Here is a 19,978-nt window from a genome sequence, read left to right as displayed (position 1 = left end):
GAGTGTTTTGCCTATGTTCTCCTCCAGGAGTTTTATAGTTTCTGGTCTTACGTTGAGATCTTTAATCCATTTTGAGTTTATTTTTGTGTATGGTGTTAGAGTGTTGTAGTTTCATTCTTTTACAAGTGATTGACCAGATTTCCCAGCACCACTTGTTAAAGAGATTGTCTTTAATCCATTGTATATTCTTGCCTCCTTTGTCAAAGATAAGGTGTCCATATGTGCGTGGATTTATCTCTGGGCTTTCTATTTTGTTCCATTGATCTATATTTCTGTCTTTGTGCCAGTACCATACTGTCTTGATAACTGTGGCTTTGTAGTAGAGCCTGAAGTCAGGTAGGTTGATTCCTCCAGTTCCATTCTTCTTTCTCAAGATCGCTTTGGCTATTCGAGGTTTTTTGTATTTCCATACAAATTGTGAAATTATTTGTTCTAGCTCTGTGAAGAATGCTGTTGGTAGCTTGATAGGGATTGCATTGAATCTATAGATTGCTTTGGGTAGTATACTCATTTTCACTATATTGATTCTTCCAATCCAGGAACATGGTATATTTCTCCATCTCTTAGTGTCCTCTTTGATTTCTTTCACCAGTGTTTTATAGTTTTCTATATATAGGTCTTTAGTTTCTTTAGGTAGATATATTCCTAAGTATTTTATTCTTTCCGTTGCAATGGTGAATGGAATTGTTTCCTTAATTTCTCTTTCTGTTTTCTCATTATTAGTGTATAGGAATGCAAGGGATTTCTGTGTGTTGATTTTATATCCTGCAACTTTACTATAGTCATTGATTAGTTCTAGTAATTTTCTGGTGGAGTCTTTAGGGTTTTCTATGTAGAGGATCATGTCATCTGCAAACAGTGAGAGCTTTACTTCTTCTTTTCCAATTTGGATTCCTTTTATTTCTTTTTCTGTTCTGATTGCTGTGGCCAAAACTTCCAAAACTATGTTGAATAGTAATGGTGAAAGTGGGCACCCTTGTCTTGTTCCTTCAGTCTGGTTATTCCGTGCGCTCAGCAGAGTTGAAAGCTTCTCCATGAGGATGTCGTATTTGCTCCTCCTGTCCATGTGAAACCGGTCCAGAAGGAGGAGGATTGAGTGCTGCTGGGCCCTGGTGGGCAATCGGATCACATGGGACTGCATCGTAATCAGCCCGTTTTTGTTCAAAATTTTCCTGTGATAGTGAAGCTTCCCAGCATCAACCTTGAAAGCAGTTTTGTGGAGGTCTTGCTGGAGCTCCCCCTGCCACTGGGACCAGCCTAACCGCTCCAAGATGCAGTAGGAGAAGCCCAGGAGCTTCAAGTCGGGGTCACCCTCAAAGCCGATCAAGGCCCGGTACCGCATGTCCTGGGAGGCAACAATGATCAGTTTCTTCCCCCACCTGCCAAAGGTTTCCACCATCGTGCAGCAGGGCTGTAACATCTTGGTTCTGATGTCGTTGGTAATGTTCTTCCTCTCCTTGAAGTACCGGCATGAGCCCTGGATGCCATCTTTATTCTCCAAGATTATGTGAATGGGGTAGACATCCTCCAGAGGGACCGGGTCCCTCCTGGACTCCACAATGCCCGTTTCCAAATCAATTTCTTCATACTGATCTTGGAGCTGGAGGTCTGGTTGTTCCCGAGGCTCCTCGTAGAAGCTGATGCCCGGGTTCGTGGCAAGGGCCCGCCACAGAAACTCCTGCGTGTAGGGCTCCAAAGGAAGCGGGAAGGGTGGCACTCGCGTCTCCAGACGGCTCCAAAGTGCGGGAAGGCACAGGCCATCAAGCCCCTCCAGGGCCACCTCGTCCAACAACGACTCCAGCGCGTCCATTGCTACTTCAGTTCGACAATGAGAATTTTAATATCTATCTCTTGCAGGAAGGATTCTCCACTTGTTGGAGTAATTATAGACAGCTTTTTTTAACTCCTCCCTAGCCAGATGGTGGTCGTGGTGGTCACTAGTCATTTCCAACTCTTGAAACCCCAGTGACTGTAACCCACCAGGCTCCTCTGTCCATGGGATTTTCGAGGCAAGAATACTAGAAAGGGTTGCCATTTCCCTAGCCAGATACCATGTTCCAAATACAGTGACCTCTCTTGTTACCTGTCACATGAAAAACAGACTAGAAATTTTTGTCACACTGGAAAAATGGACTAGAAGTTGTGCGTTTATTTGGGTTTTGTGAACAAAAGTACACCCATTTCCTTCCCTATATGCCAGGATGGAATCTGCTCCATCTGGACAGTCTGGCCCTGGGGTTGGAGAGCACATACAAGAGGCTGTGGGCCTCCTGGTGCGTGGTGGTTATGAGCATGCTGAAGGAGAAGAGTTGAGTCTTAAGGTGTCAGCTCACCAGGATGGTTGCAGACTAATAGGTTCTAGGCTCAGATGCGTTAAATTCTCCCCCCCTCCCCGCCCCCTGCCTGGAAATCTCTCTGACCTGGACTACCTTCTAGCTGGTCCATCTCCTCTGAGTCTAAAAAAAATGGGGTGCTTATTTTTCACTGGCTCCAGCTAAGTCAGTGAAGAAAGGCAGAGGAACCAGAGATCAAATTGCCAACATACACTGGATCATGGAAAAAGCAAGCGAGTTCCAGAAAAACATCTATTTCTGCTTTATTGACTATGCCAAAGCCTTTGACTGCATAGATCACAATCAACTGTGGAAAATTCTGAAAGAGATGGGAATACCAGACCACCTGACCTGCCTCTTGAGAAATCTGTATGCAGGTCAGGAAGCAACAGTTAGGACTGGACATGGAACAACAGACTGGTTCCAAATAGGAAAAGGAGTACGTCAAGGCTGTATGTTGTCACCCTGCTTATTTAACTTCTATGCAGAGTACATCATGAGAAACGCTGGACTGGAAGAAACACAAGCTGGAATCAAGATTGCCAGGAGAAATATCAATAACCTCAGATATGCAGATGACACCACCCTATGGCACAAAGTGAAGAGGAACTAAAAAGCCTCTTGATGAAAGTGAAAGAGGAGAGTGAAAAAGTTGGCTTAAAGCTCAACATTCAGAAAACGAAGATCATGGCATCCGGTCCCATCACTTCATGGGAAATAGATGGAGAAACAGTGGAAACAGTGTCAGACTTTATTTTTCTGGGCTCCAAAATCACTGCAGATGGTGACTGCAACCATGAAATTAAAAGACGCTTACTCCTTGGAAGGAAAGTTATGACCAACCTAGACAGCATATTGAAAAGTAGAGACATTACTTTGCCCACAAAGGTCTGTCTAGCCTCAAGGCTATGGTTTTTCCAGTGGTCATGTATGGATGTGAGAGTTGGACTGTGAAGAAAGCTGAGCGCTGAAGAATTGTTGCTTTTGAACTGTGGTGTTGGAGAAGACTCTTGAGAGTCCCTTGGACTGCAAGGAGATCCAACCAGTCCATTCTGAAGGAGATCAGCCCTGGGTGTTCTTTGGAAGGAATGATGCTAAAGCTGAAACTCCAGTACTTGGGCCACCTCATGCGAAGAGTTGACTCATTGGAAAAGACTCTGATGCTGGGAGGGATTGGGGGCAGGAGGAGAAGGGGACGACAGAGGATGAGATGGCTGGATGGCATCACTGACTCGATGGACATGAATCTGAGTGAACTCCGGGAGTTGGTGATGGACAGGGAGGCCTGGCGTGCTGTGATTCATGGGGTCGCAAATAATCGGACATGACTGAGCGACTGAACTGAACTGAACTGAGATTAAACAACAACAACAAGAAAATTGTGAATCAAGTTCCTTTTACTTTGTAGGTATAAGGTATTTGGGTAATAACTGAATTATATCTAGTAAACAATTTTGATGAAAAAATATTAGATCCTTTTCCCCTTTCTAGATTATAAACATATTACAGTTCATTTTACTGGGTCCTTACAAATACATGTGCAGTCAGGAGTTTTTTTGTACTATAGACATTTGATGGTATGGTGAAGTCTTGATTTCTTACAGTAGTGCTTTTAAGTGCACAAAATAAAAGAGGAATGCAAAGGAAACCAACTGTGATAATAATACAGTTATAAAAATATTTTTAAAAGCAAATTGGTAGCATTGTGATATACGTGCTTCTTTGTTAACTCACTAAATAGCACTGTCCAATGGTAAGTCTAAAAACTACAGTAAATTTGAAGTAATAATGAGTATCAATGGTATTAATACAAGATGTCTGCCCCAAGTGCAACATGTTATGAAACTATCTATTTGTGATTTCTATTGGTGAAAAAGTCACAGGTACAATTAACAATAGTGTTGTTTCTGATTTATATTTATAATGAAAGGAAATGCCAAAAATCTGTTAGAATTTAGTGAAAATAAAGATGTAAATTTCTTTCAAGTTCATAAAGACCTTGAATCTGTCCGTAGACTCTTTAGAGTTACATCAGCCCCAGGTTAAAAATAATCTGTTTGAGTTACTGAGTGGAGAAGTGCTCTCCACCCACTATGCACGTTTTTGAGTACCAGAAAACTAGATACATACGCAGAGGAGGTGGTCAGGGTCCCCATTCTCCTTGATGTCACAGTCCAGACTGGATGCAATAAGCTACAATGGACCTCCCAACCAGCCCAACCAGTGGAGAGAGATTAGAAGGAAGGGAGGCACCCCACAGGAGATGAAAAGTCTTGATAGGTGGGCTTGTAATAAGCCACTCCTCCACTTTTCTTCACTGTACATTGAGACGGAATCATAGTGAGCATGTACAGTTTCATATACTTGCACTAAGATGTGCTTCTCACCTTCTCTGAGTGCCATGTGAACCCTGTAATGTTTCAGCATAGACAAAAAATTGTTTTACTTCCAATACAATAGCTGTAATTTAAGTCTTAGTATTTAATATTACCCAGTTCACTTACCCAGCAGTTAGTTACCTTTCTGCTCCATCCTGTCTGTTTCATAAGACCTATTTAGGCTTATAGTTTTGCCAAACAAAGAAGTATTATCTATAAAGGAAATAATTCTTCTTGGTTATTACATATTGTGTGAAATATACTTTTTGTAAAAAGTCAATTTAAAATGTTTTATGTTCTTTTAATGCATCTTCCTTCTCAGTATTCTCTTTTTTTTTTTTTTTTGGTTCAGTGTGACAAATGGTGGGAAGACAACACTGGCTAAGAATTTGCAGAAACACCTTCCAAACTGCAGTGTCCTATCTCAGGATGATTTTTTTAAGGTATCTATGAAACTTCTCAAATAATTTATTTAAATAGAAACAGTTATAATAGCAATGTTACTTGAATTACATCCAAAAGCCTTTGCTAAGTGATTGAGCTTTTGTAGTGAAGACAGGCTCAATGCAATAGTGTTACTTATCCACCAGATGGCACACTTATGGGAGCTAATTTTTGATTTTATTTATCCTCATCACCAAAGCATTTGTTAAAGGTTGGTCACCTCTTCCTTCTATGACTGTTTTATTTCTGCACTGAAGTTCTTTTGGGTACTTTATTGTTTTTCCAGCCAGAGTCTGAGATAGAGACAGATGAAAATGGATTTCTGCAGTATGATGGTAAGTAGATGAGCTTACAGAACATCATGTGCTAATGTTCATTCCTTTTTCAAACCCAAATAACTTTGCTCTCTCTGAAGAGAGTCTCAGAATAAGTTTAAATATGTTGCTGTACTTTAAGCATGCTTTTGTAAGGGTTTCTGATACATGTTCAGCTGTTTAAATAAATGAAACCCTTTCCCCTGTTTTATGGTTAAAACTGAAAACATTGGAACAATAGGTTTTTCTTTTGAAGGTGGGGCAAGATAGGTCTCTGTTGTTCTGATCCCTCCATAGGGCACACACAGCTACCTAGACGATCATCTGTGTCTCATCTTGCCTCGGTCAAACGCTAAGACTATGTGTCTCCTGACCTTACTTTCCCAGTGACCTAAGTACTGGGTCTTGTCACTGCTCAAAAAAGATTAGTAAATATTTTTTAGATGGATTCACTTCACCCCCTTGCCCACTCTAATGCTGCTTTGAAGCCAATAGGGTAAAGTCCATCAGAAAAGCATCTACTTATACCTGTAAAGGAATATCATGCTAGGAAACCATATTTAATAGTCTTATCAACTTTTAATAAGATAATTGAGTACTTATGCAAACTGCTGCTGCTGCTGCTGCTAAGTCACTTCAGTCGTGTCTGACTCTGTGCGACCCCATAGACGGCAGCCCACCAGGCTCCGCCATCCCTGGGATTCTCCAGGCAAGAACACTGGAATGGGTTGCCATTTCCTTCTCCAATGCATGAAAGTGAAAAGTGAAAGTGAAGTTGCTCAATCATGTCCGACTCTTAGCGACCCCAGGGACTGCAGCCTACCAGGCTCCTCCATCCATGGGATTTTCCAGGCAAGAGTACTGGAGTGGGGTGCCATTGCCTTCTCCTAGCGCTCTTAAAGAGCCATGAGATATGTTCCTTATTTTTAACTTTGATAACCTGGAAGGGAAAGTGTTACGTAGTCAATTCTTACAGAAACATGATAGCTTTAAGAGAGGCAAAATCCTTGACTGGCTATCTGCTCTTGTGTCTTGAGCCAGTATATTTTTTTCTTCTCTTCCCCTTTTCTATTGGTTAGTGAGAAAGATTATTACAAAGTAAGAGTCAAGCAAGGAAGAAATATTTTCAATAATTGACAAAGATTTATTCCTAATTTAAATGAGTTCTTACAAACTAACAAGAAAAACACTAATATCTCAAATGAAAATTATCCAATAATGTGAATAAGTTATTCACAGAAGCATAAGGTTACTTGATTAATGAATGTACAATAAAAAGTCAACCTCAAAAGTAGTTAAAGAATTAAGCTTATTTTTTCCCACTTACCTCATGAATACATTTTTAAAGCACTAATAATTAATAATGGCATGGGCCCATTAAAATAACTTATGCTGCTGCTGCTAAATCTCTTCAGTTGTGTCTGACTCTGTGTGACCCCATAGACGTCAGCCCACCAGACTCCCCCATCCCTGGCATTCTCCAGGCAAGAACACTGGAGTGGGTTCCCATTTCCTTCTCCAATGCATGAAAGTGAAAAGTGAAAGTGAAGTCACTCAGTCGTGTCCGACTCTTAGCGACCCCGTGGACTGCAGCCTACCAGGCTCCTCTGTCCATGGGATTTTCCAGACAAGAGTACTGGAGTGGGTTGCTATTGCCTTCTCCAAAATAACTTATAGGTGGATATTAATTGGTACAATCTTTTTTGAAAAGGAGGTTGAGCATATGTCCCAAAGACCTTAAAATATTCATGCCATGTGTTCAAGTGTCCCACCTCCAGGAATCTATCTTAAGCAGAATTCTGAGCTCTTTAGGTAAATGTACAAGTTTAAGGTAAGTCAAGGTAATGTTGATCTTTATAACTACCAAAAGAATAGTTTTAAAGTATATAGCTATCACATTTATAAATAGATGGAATCATTATAATATAGCTGATAAATATAAAAGAAGTAAAAAATAGAGAACTAAAATATCAAAAGATGGTGGAAAAATAGAAGATGGTGTAAAATGATAGCTTTAAATCAAATATGTCAGCTATATTAAGTTAAATCAACTAAACATGTTAACAGGTTGTCAGACTTTGGGTTTTTTTAAGTCTTAATACATTTCAATGTATTGAAGTAATATAGAGATATATTCTAATTACAGAGAACTGAATTAGAAATCAATAGCAAAAGAGTAAGTAGAAAATTCCAAAGTGTTTGAAAATTAATCAGTGGTTTTTTTCTGATTTTTAAAAACTTTTTGTTATGGAAAATTTTAAGCAGATACAAAAGGAGGCAAAAAAAGTATAATGAACTCTCATGAATTCACCATTCTGCTTTTAAAATGATGAACTCTTGGCCAATTATATTTCATCTGTACCCTCACCCACTTTCTCCTTCTGTATTATTTTGAAGCAGATCCCAGACATCATCATATTTTATCTGAAGCAAGACGCCTCATTATATCCCTTGGGTCAAAGAACAAATCACAATGAAAATTAGAAAATATTTTAACTGAATGTAAAGAAAATATATTAAAACTAATGGTACTTCTTGTTCTACCCAAGATGGCTTGGCCCCATTACTTGCTATTTCCTCCCTCTTATAACTAAAAACCCTGAATAGAATACAACAAGCAAAGACTCTGAAAGACGAAGAGAGCATATTGACTAGGGACTTTGAATCTTGAGGAATGACATTGCTGTGAGTTCCCTGGACACTTTTTTTTTTTTTTTTGCCTGTCATATATATCTGGAAAAAGATGGTAGAGAAGTGTGCTACATGGAACCATCAATAGCTATAACTAAAACCCCCCAAGAACTCTGTTCCCTTTCAGTTCAGTTCGGTTCGGTCGCTCAGTCATGTCTGACTCTTTGCGACCCCATGGGCTGCAGCACACCAGACTTTCCTGTCCATCACCAACTCCCAAAGCTTACTCAGACTCATGTCCATTGAGTTAGTGATGCCATCCAACCATGTCATCCTCTGTCATCCCCTTCTCCTCCCACCTTAAATCTTTCTCAGCATCAGGGTCTTTTCCAGTGAGTCAGTTCTTTGCATCAGGTGGCCAAAGTATTGGAGTTTCAGCTTCAGTATCAGTCCTTCCAATGAATATTCAGGACTGATTTCCTTTAGGATGGACTGGTTGGATCTCCTTGCAGTCCAAGGGACTCTCAAGAGTCTTCTCCAACACCACAGTTCAAAAGCATCACTTCTTCAGTACTCAGCTTTCTTTATACTCCAACTCTCACATCCATACATGACCACTGGAAAAAACATCACTTTGACTAGACAGACCTTTGTTGGCAAAGTAATGTCTCGGCTTTTTATGCTGTCTAGGTTGGTCATAACTTTTCTTCCAAGGAGCAAGCATCTTTTAATTTCATGGCTGCAGTCACCATCTGCAGTGATTTTGGAGCCCAAAAAAACTGTTCCCTTTAGTCAAAAGAATAGAAAAACAGTGCCGTAACAGAAGAGAAAATTATTTTGGTAATATCCACTTTACTGTAGCCAAACAAAAGGAAAAACAACTTCCCCTCATGGTGTTAACAGGGCGCAGTGCATTTCTAGACTTTTGGACCAGCAGCACCAGCACAGCAGGGTCCATTGGCTTTCCATGTTAGCATAGGAATCATATCAGTAATTCCAAAAAGAAAGCTGAACTTCTACACCTGCTGCTGCTGCTGCTGCTGCTAAGTCACTTCAGTCGTGTCCGACTCTGTGTGATCCCACAGACGGCAGCCACCAGGCTCCTCCGTCCCTGGGATTCTCCAGGCAAGAACACTGGAATGGGTTGCCATTTCCTTCTCCAATGCATGAAAGTGAAAAGTGAAAGGGAAGTCGCTCAGTCTTGTCCGACTCTTAGCGACCCCATGGACTGCAGCCTACCAGGCTCCTCCATCCATGGGATTTTCTAGGCAAAGTACTGGAGTGGGGTGCCATTGCCTTCTCCGGAACTTCTACACCTAACTGGCAGCAAAAAAAAAAAAAAAAGAATAAGGCAGTGTGAGGTGGTATGAGTTGGCACTCCACTTTTCCTAACCAACTTGTGTCAACTGCTGTGTGCAGGACGCACTGGAGAGCTGAACTTCTGTCCTCACTGAACTGTAATGAAGCAATACCTGGATGCTACTGCTTGCCTCTTTCTCCTTCCACAGCCATCCCCACACCTCAGTATGGTGATGCTCAGCAGACAGCTGAATATCCACCCAACCTGGACCTGCACACTACCCCTGAACAGAGTAACTGCCTGAAAAAAACAAGATTAAATAGGCTCCAGAGCCTTATAACATAATACCCAGAATTTCCAGGATGAGACTGAAAATCACTTGTCATGCTAAAAACCAGGCAACTTTCAATTTGAATGAGAAAAGACAGATACCAATATCACGATGACACAGATGCTGGAATTCTGACAAGGATTTTAAATAACATCCATAAAAAGGCTTCAGTGAACAACTGTAACCATTCTTGAATCAAGTGAAAAATTAGAAAGCTTCAATAAAGAAAGAGGACATGAGAAAAAGTACCAAATAGAAATCTTAGAACTGAAAACTGATATAATAACTAAAATTTTAGAACTCACTGCATGGGCATAATAGGAGTATAAATATGACAGAGGAAAGAATCAATGAACTTGAAGACAATAGAAATTATTAATATTCAATCTGAACAGCAGAGAGAAAATAGACTGAAAAGAAATGAACAGAAACATGGGACAATAACAAAAGATCTAACATTTATATCATCAGAGCCTCAGAAGGAGAGGAGAAACAGTGTGGTGCTGAAAAGTATTCAAATTAGTAATGGTCTAAGACATCTCAAATTTGGCCTAAGATGTAAACCTACAGATTGATGAATCTGAGTGACCCTCAAAGTTAAATCAAAACTAATCAAGAAAAAAATAGAGAAAAACAAAGTCAATATCATTACAAATTCCACAAATATCAAAAAGATGATATTATGAACAATTTTATGCAAATTGAAAACTTAAATGAAATTAACCATCTTACCAAATGCAACTTAATCAAAACAAATACCAAAACAAAGAGAAAAACTTAGTATCTCTATATCAATTAAAGGGATTAATTCATAATTTTAAAACCTTCCACTAAAATATCTCTACACACAGATGGCTCAATTCAGTTGTTCTGAAGTAGGAGTGAGAATTTGCATTTCTGATAAGTTCTCAGCTGCTGCTGCTGCTGGAAGTACCACACTTTGAGAATCTCTGTTATAGGATACTTTTCTAGAATTAACAACTGTAAGCTCTGAAAGTATGCACATTTTTAAGTTTTGAGTATTATATATTTGTGTCCTTTGTAAATTATGTTAATGATTTACCTCCTTTTATTTATCTGTAAGAGCTCTTTATATATTAAGGATACCCATTCTTTGCCAAGTATATTGCAAGTAATTTCCCCAGCGTGTCACTGTCTTTCTAACTATTTTATAAATATTTTGTCATCCAAAAATGTTACACATTTATATAGTCAAGGGGAAATAGAAGTTATAAATAAAGCAATGAGTTTATAATTGTCTAAGTTGGTAAGTGGGGGACATGGGAGTTCATTGTACTCTACGCTCTACTTTTGTATGTGTTTAAATTTTTCCAAAATGAAAATATATCAAGCATACCACCTTATCAATGTCAGAGTTTATATTTTTTATCTAAAATGTTTGTTAATTAGGTGTTTTGAAGGAAAAATAGACTAGTGTTATTTCATATGTTTATAGGTCACTGGATATCCTCATCATAAAAAGCCACAGTGTAAAACTTTTGTTGTATTTATTTCATATTTGTGTCTGTTTGTTTGAAGTGCTCGAAGCGCTTAACATGGAGGAAATGATGTCCGCCATCTCCTGCTGGATGGAAAACCCAACACAGTCTCTGGCATCAACACATGAGGAAAACATTAAGGAAATTCCCATCTTAATTATTGAAGGTTTCCTTCTCTTCCATTATAAGTAAGCATTCCTCACTCTATTAATGACTCTGAATGAATGGGGAAAAAACTAAATATGCACTAAATATGCTGTTCTTTTAGGCCCCTTGACACTATATGGAATAGACGCTATTTTCTGACAATTCCGTATGAAGAATGTAAACGGAGGAGGAGGTAAGTTTTGAAAATGCCTGTGTGGATTGTAACCCAAAAGACAAACTTTCAGAAAAGCAAAGAAACAGCATTATTGAACAATGTGTGTATGTTATTTTTCAAGCAAGGGAAGCCTCAACTGTTCACAAAGAACAAGACCTTTTTCCGTAAGTGGCCACCCACATGGAGTAATGCAAATTACTTTTCTAAGAAAAGGCTCTTGTATTAATACAAGCTGTTTGGCTTATCCTTCCTAAATCTTCATATGGAGCAATTTCATTTTGATTATGATTTTAAATTAATTGGCCTTTATTCTGCTATAGCCATTGAGTACACTGGTTAGTTTAAAGCTTACTACAACATAACAGTATTGCTATCATTATTAATATTGTTAATTCTTTTATAAATCACTTGAGGGGGGAAAGATAATTAGGAATGGTAGTCAGCGAGTTCCAAAGTTCATTTTTAGATCAGAGCACTAAGTCTATCGTGTGCTGTCTTTGTAACTGACATTGAGTCTAAAAAGCATGGTCTTATTCCTTCTCAATTTCTGAGTAATTTCCCCATTGTCCTGACCATTATTTTACTTTATCAGTTTTGTGTTTCTGTCAACATGAAGTTTCCTACATATTTTGACAGTACAAGGGTCTACAAGCCTCCAGACGCCCCAGGGTACTTTGATGGCCACGTGTGGCCCATGTACCTAAAGCACAAAAAAGAAATGGAGAATGTCTCATGGGAAATTGGTGAGTGTCTTTTTCCCTTCAAGGAAGACTTTTCACTGTCATTGCCTCAAAGTACACAAGAGTACACAAGATTTTAGAAAGCATATTTCTCATGTATTAGATTGTAAAAGGACATTTTAAGCCAGAACCCTCCTTTTCCACATTGGGTCTCCTGGCTTCTGTTTCTCTCTCTATGACTCTTGTCAAAGTGTAGCAACTTCTAAATGGTCATTCATTCAACAAATACTGATTGAATGCATTCCCTGAACAAGGCACTGCCCTGGTGTTATCAAGGGAAATAAGACAGACTTGGTCTCCAGTCTTATGAACCAACATTCTATCAGGGAAACAGATGTTAAACACACTTGCTGCACAAGTTGTCCTTTCTAACTGTGCTGAGTACTGTGACACTGAGCTTCAGGGGGACTGTCCCGGTCTCAGCAACCGGGGAAGGCTTCCTTGAGGAAGCCACATTTAAACCACTTTATGATAGATTTAACTGGACAAAGGTGGGGGTGGGATAGAAGGTCACCCCAGACAGTGGGTATGGTGCATGGAAAGGCCAGCGGGCACTGGCAAGAAGGTTGTGGTAGAGAAAGACAAAGCAACGGGTGATGGTGGTGGTACAGGAAGGGTACAGACCTTAAAAGGCCAAAGGTCATTGTCCTAAGGAAAGTGGGAAGGCCTCTACAGAGAGGTTTATTACAAGGATATGGGAGATAGAAAGTTTTTGTTTCAGTCAGATCCATGTGGCTTTGTGAAGGGTAGATGTGTAGGGTGCGAAATGGGACATATGTATTCAGAGGAACTGAAGGATAGAATAGATATGGAGGGTGCAGGTAGTTGAGCTGTCAAGGACAACAGCTCAGGAATTGTCAGGTGTTATTTCAGAGAACAGAAAAAAGTGAAGGACTCACAGATTTGCAAGGAGGAATGCAAGTCTGCTTTGCATGCCAGTAATGAAGTTGAGATGCCTGAGGGACTTAAAGCAGTGATTTAGATATAAATACCTGGATCTACGGGGCTGGACTGAGAACAGATCCTTGGGATACAGAGTACAACATGGAGAAGATGCAGGAGGCTGGAGACAGAAGGCTTTTGGATGAGGCAGAGCAACCAGAGCGGGCACATCTTTTCAGAATAAAGGGAGTTGTCCCTACTGTGAGAGACTTCATGGCCTGTTTGGTAAATACGGAAAGCACATGGGATCTCCCCGTGGTCTGGAGGCTCTTATGATCCCTTCTTCAGTCCAGTCAAACCCCCTCTTCCACATCCCCAGGGCCTCTCATGACATTTTTGGTCACATTATTTCCAACCTAGACCATTGGTTGCAGGGATGTCTTCTTCTTACTACTGCCTATCCCCCCGCCTCTGCCATCTCATGCTCCTACCTTGCTTAAATGGTTCCAAAGAGTCTCCAGCCCTTTGGGATAAAATCTAAACATCCAGGAAAGCTCTCAAGGTCTCCAAAGGCTAAGGCAGAGCCTTCCTCTTAAATCTATTTCTATACTGTTCGTGCCTCCCCACCTTCTAGCCTTTCCAAACTGAGCATCTTTTTCTTAACAGGCACAGTTCTCTCCTACCTCCCCTACCTCTGCAGTATTGTGACTAGAAGGCTCTTTCCTTCCTTTAACCTACAGAATTTTCTTATAACCTACTTCTTATACCAAACTGGCTATGGCAATTTAAATCTCATGGCCTGGAGAATGCAGGTTCAGCACATACGTGACAGACATCACACACACACACACACACACACACACACACACACACACAGCATGGTTTAAGAAGCTTCACAGGTTATCCTGATAAAGAAGTTTGAGAACTATTCCCTTAAATGATTGATTTTGAGAAAGCACCTATTTGGTGCTCCTAAAGTGATGTATGCACAATGCCACTTAACTCTGTGTCTTTTTTGTTTTTATCATTTTCACATCAGCTAGTTTGAATTTCTCTGTAATAACCCAAATCTCTTACCTATTGTACCCGGCTTTATATTTTTCTTTTTAATGGCTATTAATTTCTTTTAAAATTAAGTTCCTGGGTTCTTTAAACTTATGGTGTCCTCAAGAGATGCCAAATGCCAGAGTAAGCATCCCATATTAATAAGCCTGTTAGCATTTGAACTACTCTTTTTTCCCCTTCTCAGTTTATCTAGATGGAACAAAATCTGAGGAAGACCTCTTTTCACAAGTATATGAAGATCTAATACAAGAACTAGCAAAACAAAAGGGTTAGTATTGTCCAATCAAAGTGGATTGTGAAGGACCAACCAGGAAAAATATTTCATTACATACCCATGAATGTTGTTGTTGTTATTTTAGTCACCAAATCATGTCTGACTCTTTTGTGACCCCATGGACTGCAGCCCACCAGACTCCTCTGTCCATGGGATTTCCCAAGCAAGAATATTGGAGTGGGTTGCCATTTCCATCTCCTGGGGATCTTCCTGACCCAGGGATTGAACCTAGGTCTCCTGCATGGGCAGGCGGGTTCTTCACCACTGAGCCACCAGGGAAGCCCCAAGAATGGTATACCAGCATGCTAATGTAAGAGTGATCGTATCCATTCACTCATTGCTTTGAAGACAGTTCAGAATCAGAGACTCTTAATGGGTCTAGGGACTTGATTACTTTTCTGAGTTCTTTTGAGGGTGAAAATATTCACCCTCTGTTATCTCTCTTAATGATATTTCTGTTATTTAGTTCAAATTTTTTAATAGATGGCTGTTATTTCAATAGGACTGAAATTATTCTTATAATTGAGTGAAATTAAATGCTGATAATCTTGTTTTAATAGGTATAGAGTTCTCTTTCTCCTTTATTCCTCTAAGATTTTTCATAAATACTTATTTCCCAAAATAAACACAAGATTTTAAAAATAACTTATTGAGTATTTCTTTAAGGTTTTCATATCAGACAATACATTTTACAAGTGACAGAAATCCTCCTAAATCTGGCTTAAGCAGAAAAAAAAATACAGGAGTGGCAGTGGCTTCAGGCTCAACTGAGTTAAAGAGCGCCGATGGGGTCCTCATGGTTCTGCCTCAATTTCTCATTTTCTGTTTGGGTGTATTTTGAGGTCAGTCTCTCTCCACTAACAGACATGAAGTATTTTGGCAACACTATCCTCCTAAATCCAATAGCCCCAGTAAAAAGACAGTTTTATCCTTTTTCAATATTGTCTATGAGTTGATAAAGCTGAATATTGGATACAGAAGGGTCTATATGTTATTCTCACTAGTTTTGCATATATTTAAAATTCTTTATTTTAAACATTTTTAAATCAATTTTCCATATTATCCCAGCTGAAAAGTCCCAGGAAACATTTTGATTGGTCCTATTTGGGTCACATGACTTTTGCTAAACCAATCACTGTGCCTGGGAGATGGCTTACTTTGGTTGGCTAGAAGTGGATCAGGTACTCATCTTGTAATTGAGTACCTTAGGAAAGGCTCCTGATTTAAGGGGAGAAATCCCCCAAAGGGAAGGCAGAGTAGGAGGTAGAAACCAGAAGAAGGATGACAAAGTGTGCTGGGAAAACAAAACTATAGATGTAGATCTTTCACTGGCACTGTTTGAGCTAACACTTTTCATGGCTAACATACAAAATGCAGTCATCAGCTGGCTCAGGAGAAGACAGTATGAGTCACTTTGGCAGTGAAGAATATTACATGCTCTTTTGGTGAGAAGCAACTCCTCTGGTGCAAATGTCGTCATCTCTCAGAAAGAATTAGATTTCCTGTGTCCTCAGTAAATTCCTAACTGACTAGAAGTTTGTGCCCAGCCAGGCAGCTCATTGATCCTAACACACTCCTAGTTTCAGAATCAGCCCTTCATGTAGGCATGAACCTATTTAAAGAAATGTCAGGACCATACTAAAATTTCTTCCTGTAAGTGGAACTTAAAATCCTTGCCAGTTTTGCCTGCTCACCCCTGCCATCTGTTACTCTGATGAAAGGCATGCCCCTCATCACGAAGCTCAGGCCGAGCATCAGTGGATACAGAGAATGTAGAGTGAAGGGAGGGGCTCAGCCTTTGTAAATGATAGCACCTGAGCCAGAGCCACTTCTCTGAGAGCTGTTCGCTCCCTTGCTGACCTTGATAGGGTACTTACAGGGTGTTGATACTTACAGTGGTTGAACACCTATACCTTTCCATTCTCTCAATAATGATTAGGCTTGGGTCCAGTTTTCCTTTAATGACCAAGTCACATGCTGACGTTTGGCCTTACGCTGTATCTGCTAATAAAAATGAACAAGCCTTGATCATGTAGCTCAGGCAGATTGCATACAGAATGCCAGCTTTTGCCATCTGGTCCAAGACCCAAGAAAAGCTGGCATGTTTTGATGGGGGCTGAAAACCCACAGGAAAGTACATTTCCATGTCTATAACACCCTCCTCTTTCCTTACCTACATCCTAGAGCTTTGTAAGGAAGTATTCCTTCGTAAGACTATCTTGCCTGCGTTTGAGATATTGGATAAAGCTTAAAAGAAAAAAAAATAATAGAAATGTTATAAGAGACATAAAATCCAAGGAATATCAGCTCTTCCTACCTCCAAGATTTATGTTCGTTTTTTCTTTTTTTCTTTTTTTTTTCTGTTGTATAAATAAGTTACTGCATTATTTATAGTAACCCATCACCTTTTCCAGTTCTTCCAATCACAGTGCCCTGGCAAAGCTCGCCTGGAGGGATCCTTAGCATAGCCTGGTTTAACCCTCAGTGAGGTTAAACCAGGCTATTCTGGGCGCCTTCAAATGTTTCAGTTGAATATACCTCAGGCTTCTTATAGTATCTCATAAACTAATTTTCTATTCTAAACATATAGAATCATAATTGTGATACAGCAATAATAATGAAACAGAAGCAAAGATTGAATTTAAATCTCTCTTACATGGCTTACATGGTTAATTGCCATGTTTACTTTTATTTTTAAATTAATATTTAATGTTGAATAAGCTTTGTAGAGTCCATTATATAATGAAACAATAAAACTAAATAGCTCTTCCAGTTAAAGGATTCAAGGTTGAGTTCTGTTTTGCTCATTAAAAGTAAATTATAAGACCTGACATTGACATCTTCCTGCAGAAGAAAAATGTCAAATCAGAGGGATAAAAATTGCAAAATAAAAATTTAATAAAATGAATTTGGGGGGATATTTTTCTATGTTGAATTTAAAATATAATTTCCAATTATAAAGTAACACTATAATTGCCATAAAATTATTGAACCATTTCCTACTGTTAGATATTTAGTATTGTTAAAAAGATTTTTACATTGGCAAATAATGTACTGTAAAATATCTGTGTGTGTTGCTGGTTTTCTTCTTCTTGAATGATATTTAAAATTTTCAGAAGTAGCACTTGCTGAGTCAAAGAGTATAATCATTTTTATATTTTGCATGCTTCAAAGATTACAAAAAAATGTATGCTTTTCTAGTATGAGATGTGTGATAAGAATGCGGCAGGCTGATCATTGACTTTCTAAGCCAAGGTCACTAAATATTCAGCTCGACGTCCTTACTTTTAAAAAAGGTAAGAATACTTCTTTCCTCAAACCAAGGATATCATTCTAAAACAAGAATATTACTGTATCAGCCACCTTTTGTGATATTCTTCTAGTTCTCAAATTATTACTTGAAGTCAAGGATCGTTATACCAATTGCAAATAATACTGGATATCTGAAAATAGGCTTAAATTTAGCACAAGGATTAAAAGAATGAGATTTGGACTCAATTTAGTTCTTTACAGAAAACCAGCATTTCTGGTCCCAGAATCTGTGTAATCTTAACACACCTTAATGTTAGTGTGAAGATTTAATAAAATGACAATTGGAATTCTTCATTAATTTCTTTTCTTTTTGTAATTATTTCCAAGGTGTGCAAGTGACAGTATAAAGTTGGAATGGACTGAAACCTTCCTGGAGTGAACTGGAAAATTCAAAGGAATCTATTCAAGTACCATAACCAAGATACATTTTGCACTTTGGTACAATGACAGTCTGTTGTTTTGTTTGTTTGTTCTGTCACACATGATTTCTTTAACATATGGAACAGTAAGTGGCTATCCATGATAATGGACAGAAATTTACCCTAATGCTGTTCTCACACCAAGAAGTGCACAGATACAGCATAGCGCCAAAGACTGAGTCATTTCACTACACTAATGATTTTCAAACTTCTATGAATGGGACCCAAAGGAAAAAAGAAGATGTAGATCACAATCCAGTATATATGTAATCTAATGATGTGTGTGTGTGTGTGGATGAGTCTATATATGTATGCATATGTGTCTGTATTTGTTGCATGCATCATATCAATTATCATATAACATTTACCTCACATACAGTTTACTCTTTATATTTTTCTATTTTTAATTTTTTAAAAATATTTGTTACCATCCCATACCGATGCCCACCTCCTGCAAATAATGGGATTACCAGGAGTAGCAATCATATTGAATAAATCAACAATTTGCAATGGTATATTTTTGTATGTTTTGTCCTTGTTACTGCTGTAATTGTTTCTCATATGTATCTAAAACTGCTGAATCATTTGTGTCACTGATATTGAGATTTTATTACAAATAAGGATTTTTGTGTGCATGTTTTATTTTGTTTTTGTCAAACCGATGGTCTAAAATTGCATAAGTAAGCCACAGTGACTTAAGTGGTATGCAGTACAGGGGACCTTTCATTGGAAAGCACAAACAGGTAATCTGTATAATTGTATAATTTCTTGATGCCCCATTCAATACTGGAATTTAAATTACTGATCAACTTCTTATTTATTAATAATAGATTTCTCACATTCACAGTTTTTACATAAATATAAAATATACTCTTAACGTTAAATAATCTCTACAAACTCATCTAATCAGCTCTCATTACTTAGAAGTTTGTAACTAGCTTGCACTCAGTAATGATTAGGGGTTTTTTGCTCACATACACTATAAAAAAAAAAATCTGGGCTAAAATTATAGTTCATTCACTTAATAACTTTTTATGTTTTTGATCAAACCCTTTAAAGTCTTTGTTTCTCTTTGTAAGGTGAGGATACCAACAGTACTTACTGTGGGTATAGTGGAGAGTAAGGTAAGTTTTGAAATCCTTAACATGGCCCCCAAGGCATCCATGATCCACCTTCTAAGTGCCTCTCTGCCTGCATTTCCCATCACTCAACTCTCTGCTGCTCAGCCACTGGAACCTCCACTCCTCAAACTCACCAGGACTCTTCCCATGTCACAGCAGCCTCACGTGCTGCTCCTGAGGCTTAGAGCAAACTTCTGCAACCCTCCCTCCAACTAGCCCACTAACTCCTACTCCGCCTTCAGTTCACTCTTGTGATGCCACTTCTCAAGGATTTCCCTTCTCCTTACCCCGCCCTCATAGGTGCTCTCAAGGTTCCTCTACTTTTCCTTCAAAGCGCTGGTCACAGTTGTAATTACTCTGCGACTTACAGAATCACTCATTCAGTGGCTGTCTCTCCAGCTAAACTGCAAGCTCCCTGAAGGCAGGACCTACCTCTGAGGCTCAATTACAAATACTCCCTGTTAACTAGCACAGTGTCTAGCACATAGTGAACATAATAAATGCTGGGTACTCTTTATAAATTACTACTATATCAGGAATGAGTTCACATGCAAGCAGTATGTTAACTTGACTAATAGTAACTTACTGAGGTAATCCTTTTTATATAACAAAA

The 19,978-nt window shown here is 38.9% G+C and overlaps 1 protein-coding gene across 3 annotated transcripts in view; it reads left to right on the top strand.

Moving 5' to 3' along the window:
- Positions 1–18,759, top strand: part of NMRK1 (nicotinamide riboside kinase 1) — a 28,489-nt gene extending 9,730 nt beyond the window's left edge. For 2 of the 3 annotated variants that reach the window (XM_006057227.4, XM_025281616.3), the window contains exons 3-9: positions 5,064–5,154; positions 5,442–5,490; positions 11,271–11,418; positions 11,499–11,570; positions 12,189–12,295; positions 14,424–14,507; positions 18,153–18,759. In XM_006057227.4, coding sequence (XP_006057289.2) covers positions 5,064–5,154; positions 5,442–5,490; positions 11,271–11,418; positions 11,499–11,570; positions 12,189–12,295; positions 14,424–14,507; positions 18,153–18,172 — 571 coding nt within the window. In that variant the 3' untranslated portion in view covers positions 18,173–18,759. The remainder of the gene's footprint in view (positions 1–5,063; positions 5,155–5,441; positions 5,491–11,270; positions 11,419–11,498; positions 11,571–12,188; positions 12,296–14,423; positions 14,508–18,152) is intronic. The other variant, XM_006057229.4, reaches the window with a different exon arrangement.
- Positions 18,760–19,978: the final 1,219 nt, after the last annotated feature.

The sequence above is a fragment of the Bubalus bubalis genome, chromosome 3 (genome assembly GCF_019923935.1).
Source record: "Bubalus bubalis isolate 160015118507 breed Murrah chromosome 3, NDDB_SH_1, whole genome shotgun sequence".
In the NCBI taxonomy this organism is placed as follows: domain Eukaryota; kingdom Metazoa; phylum Chordata; class Mammalia; order Artiodactyla; family Bovidae; genus Bubalus; species Bubalus bubalis.
Note: the sequence above shows the minus strand (reverse complement) of the source record. Positions and strands in the feature narration are given on the sequence as shown.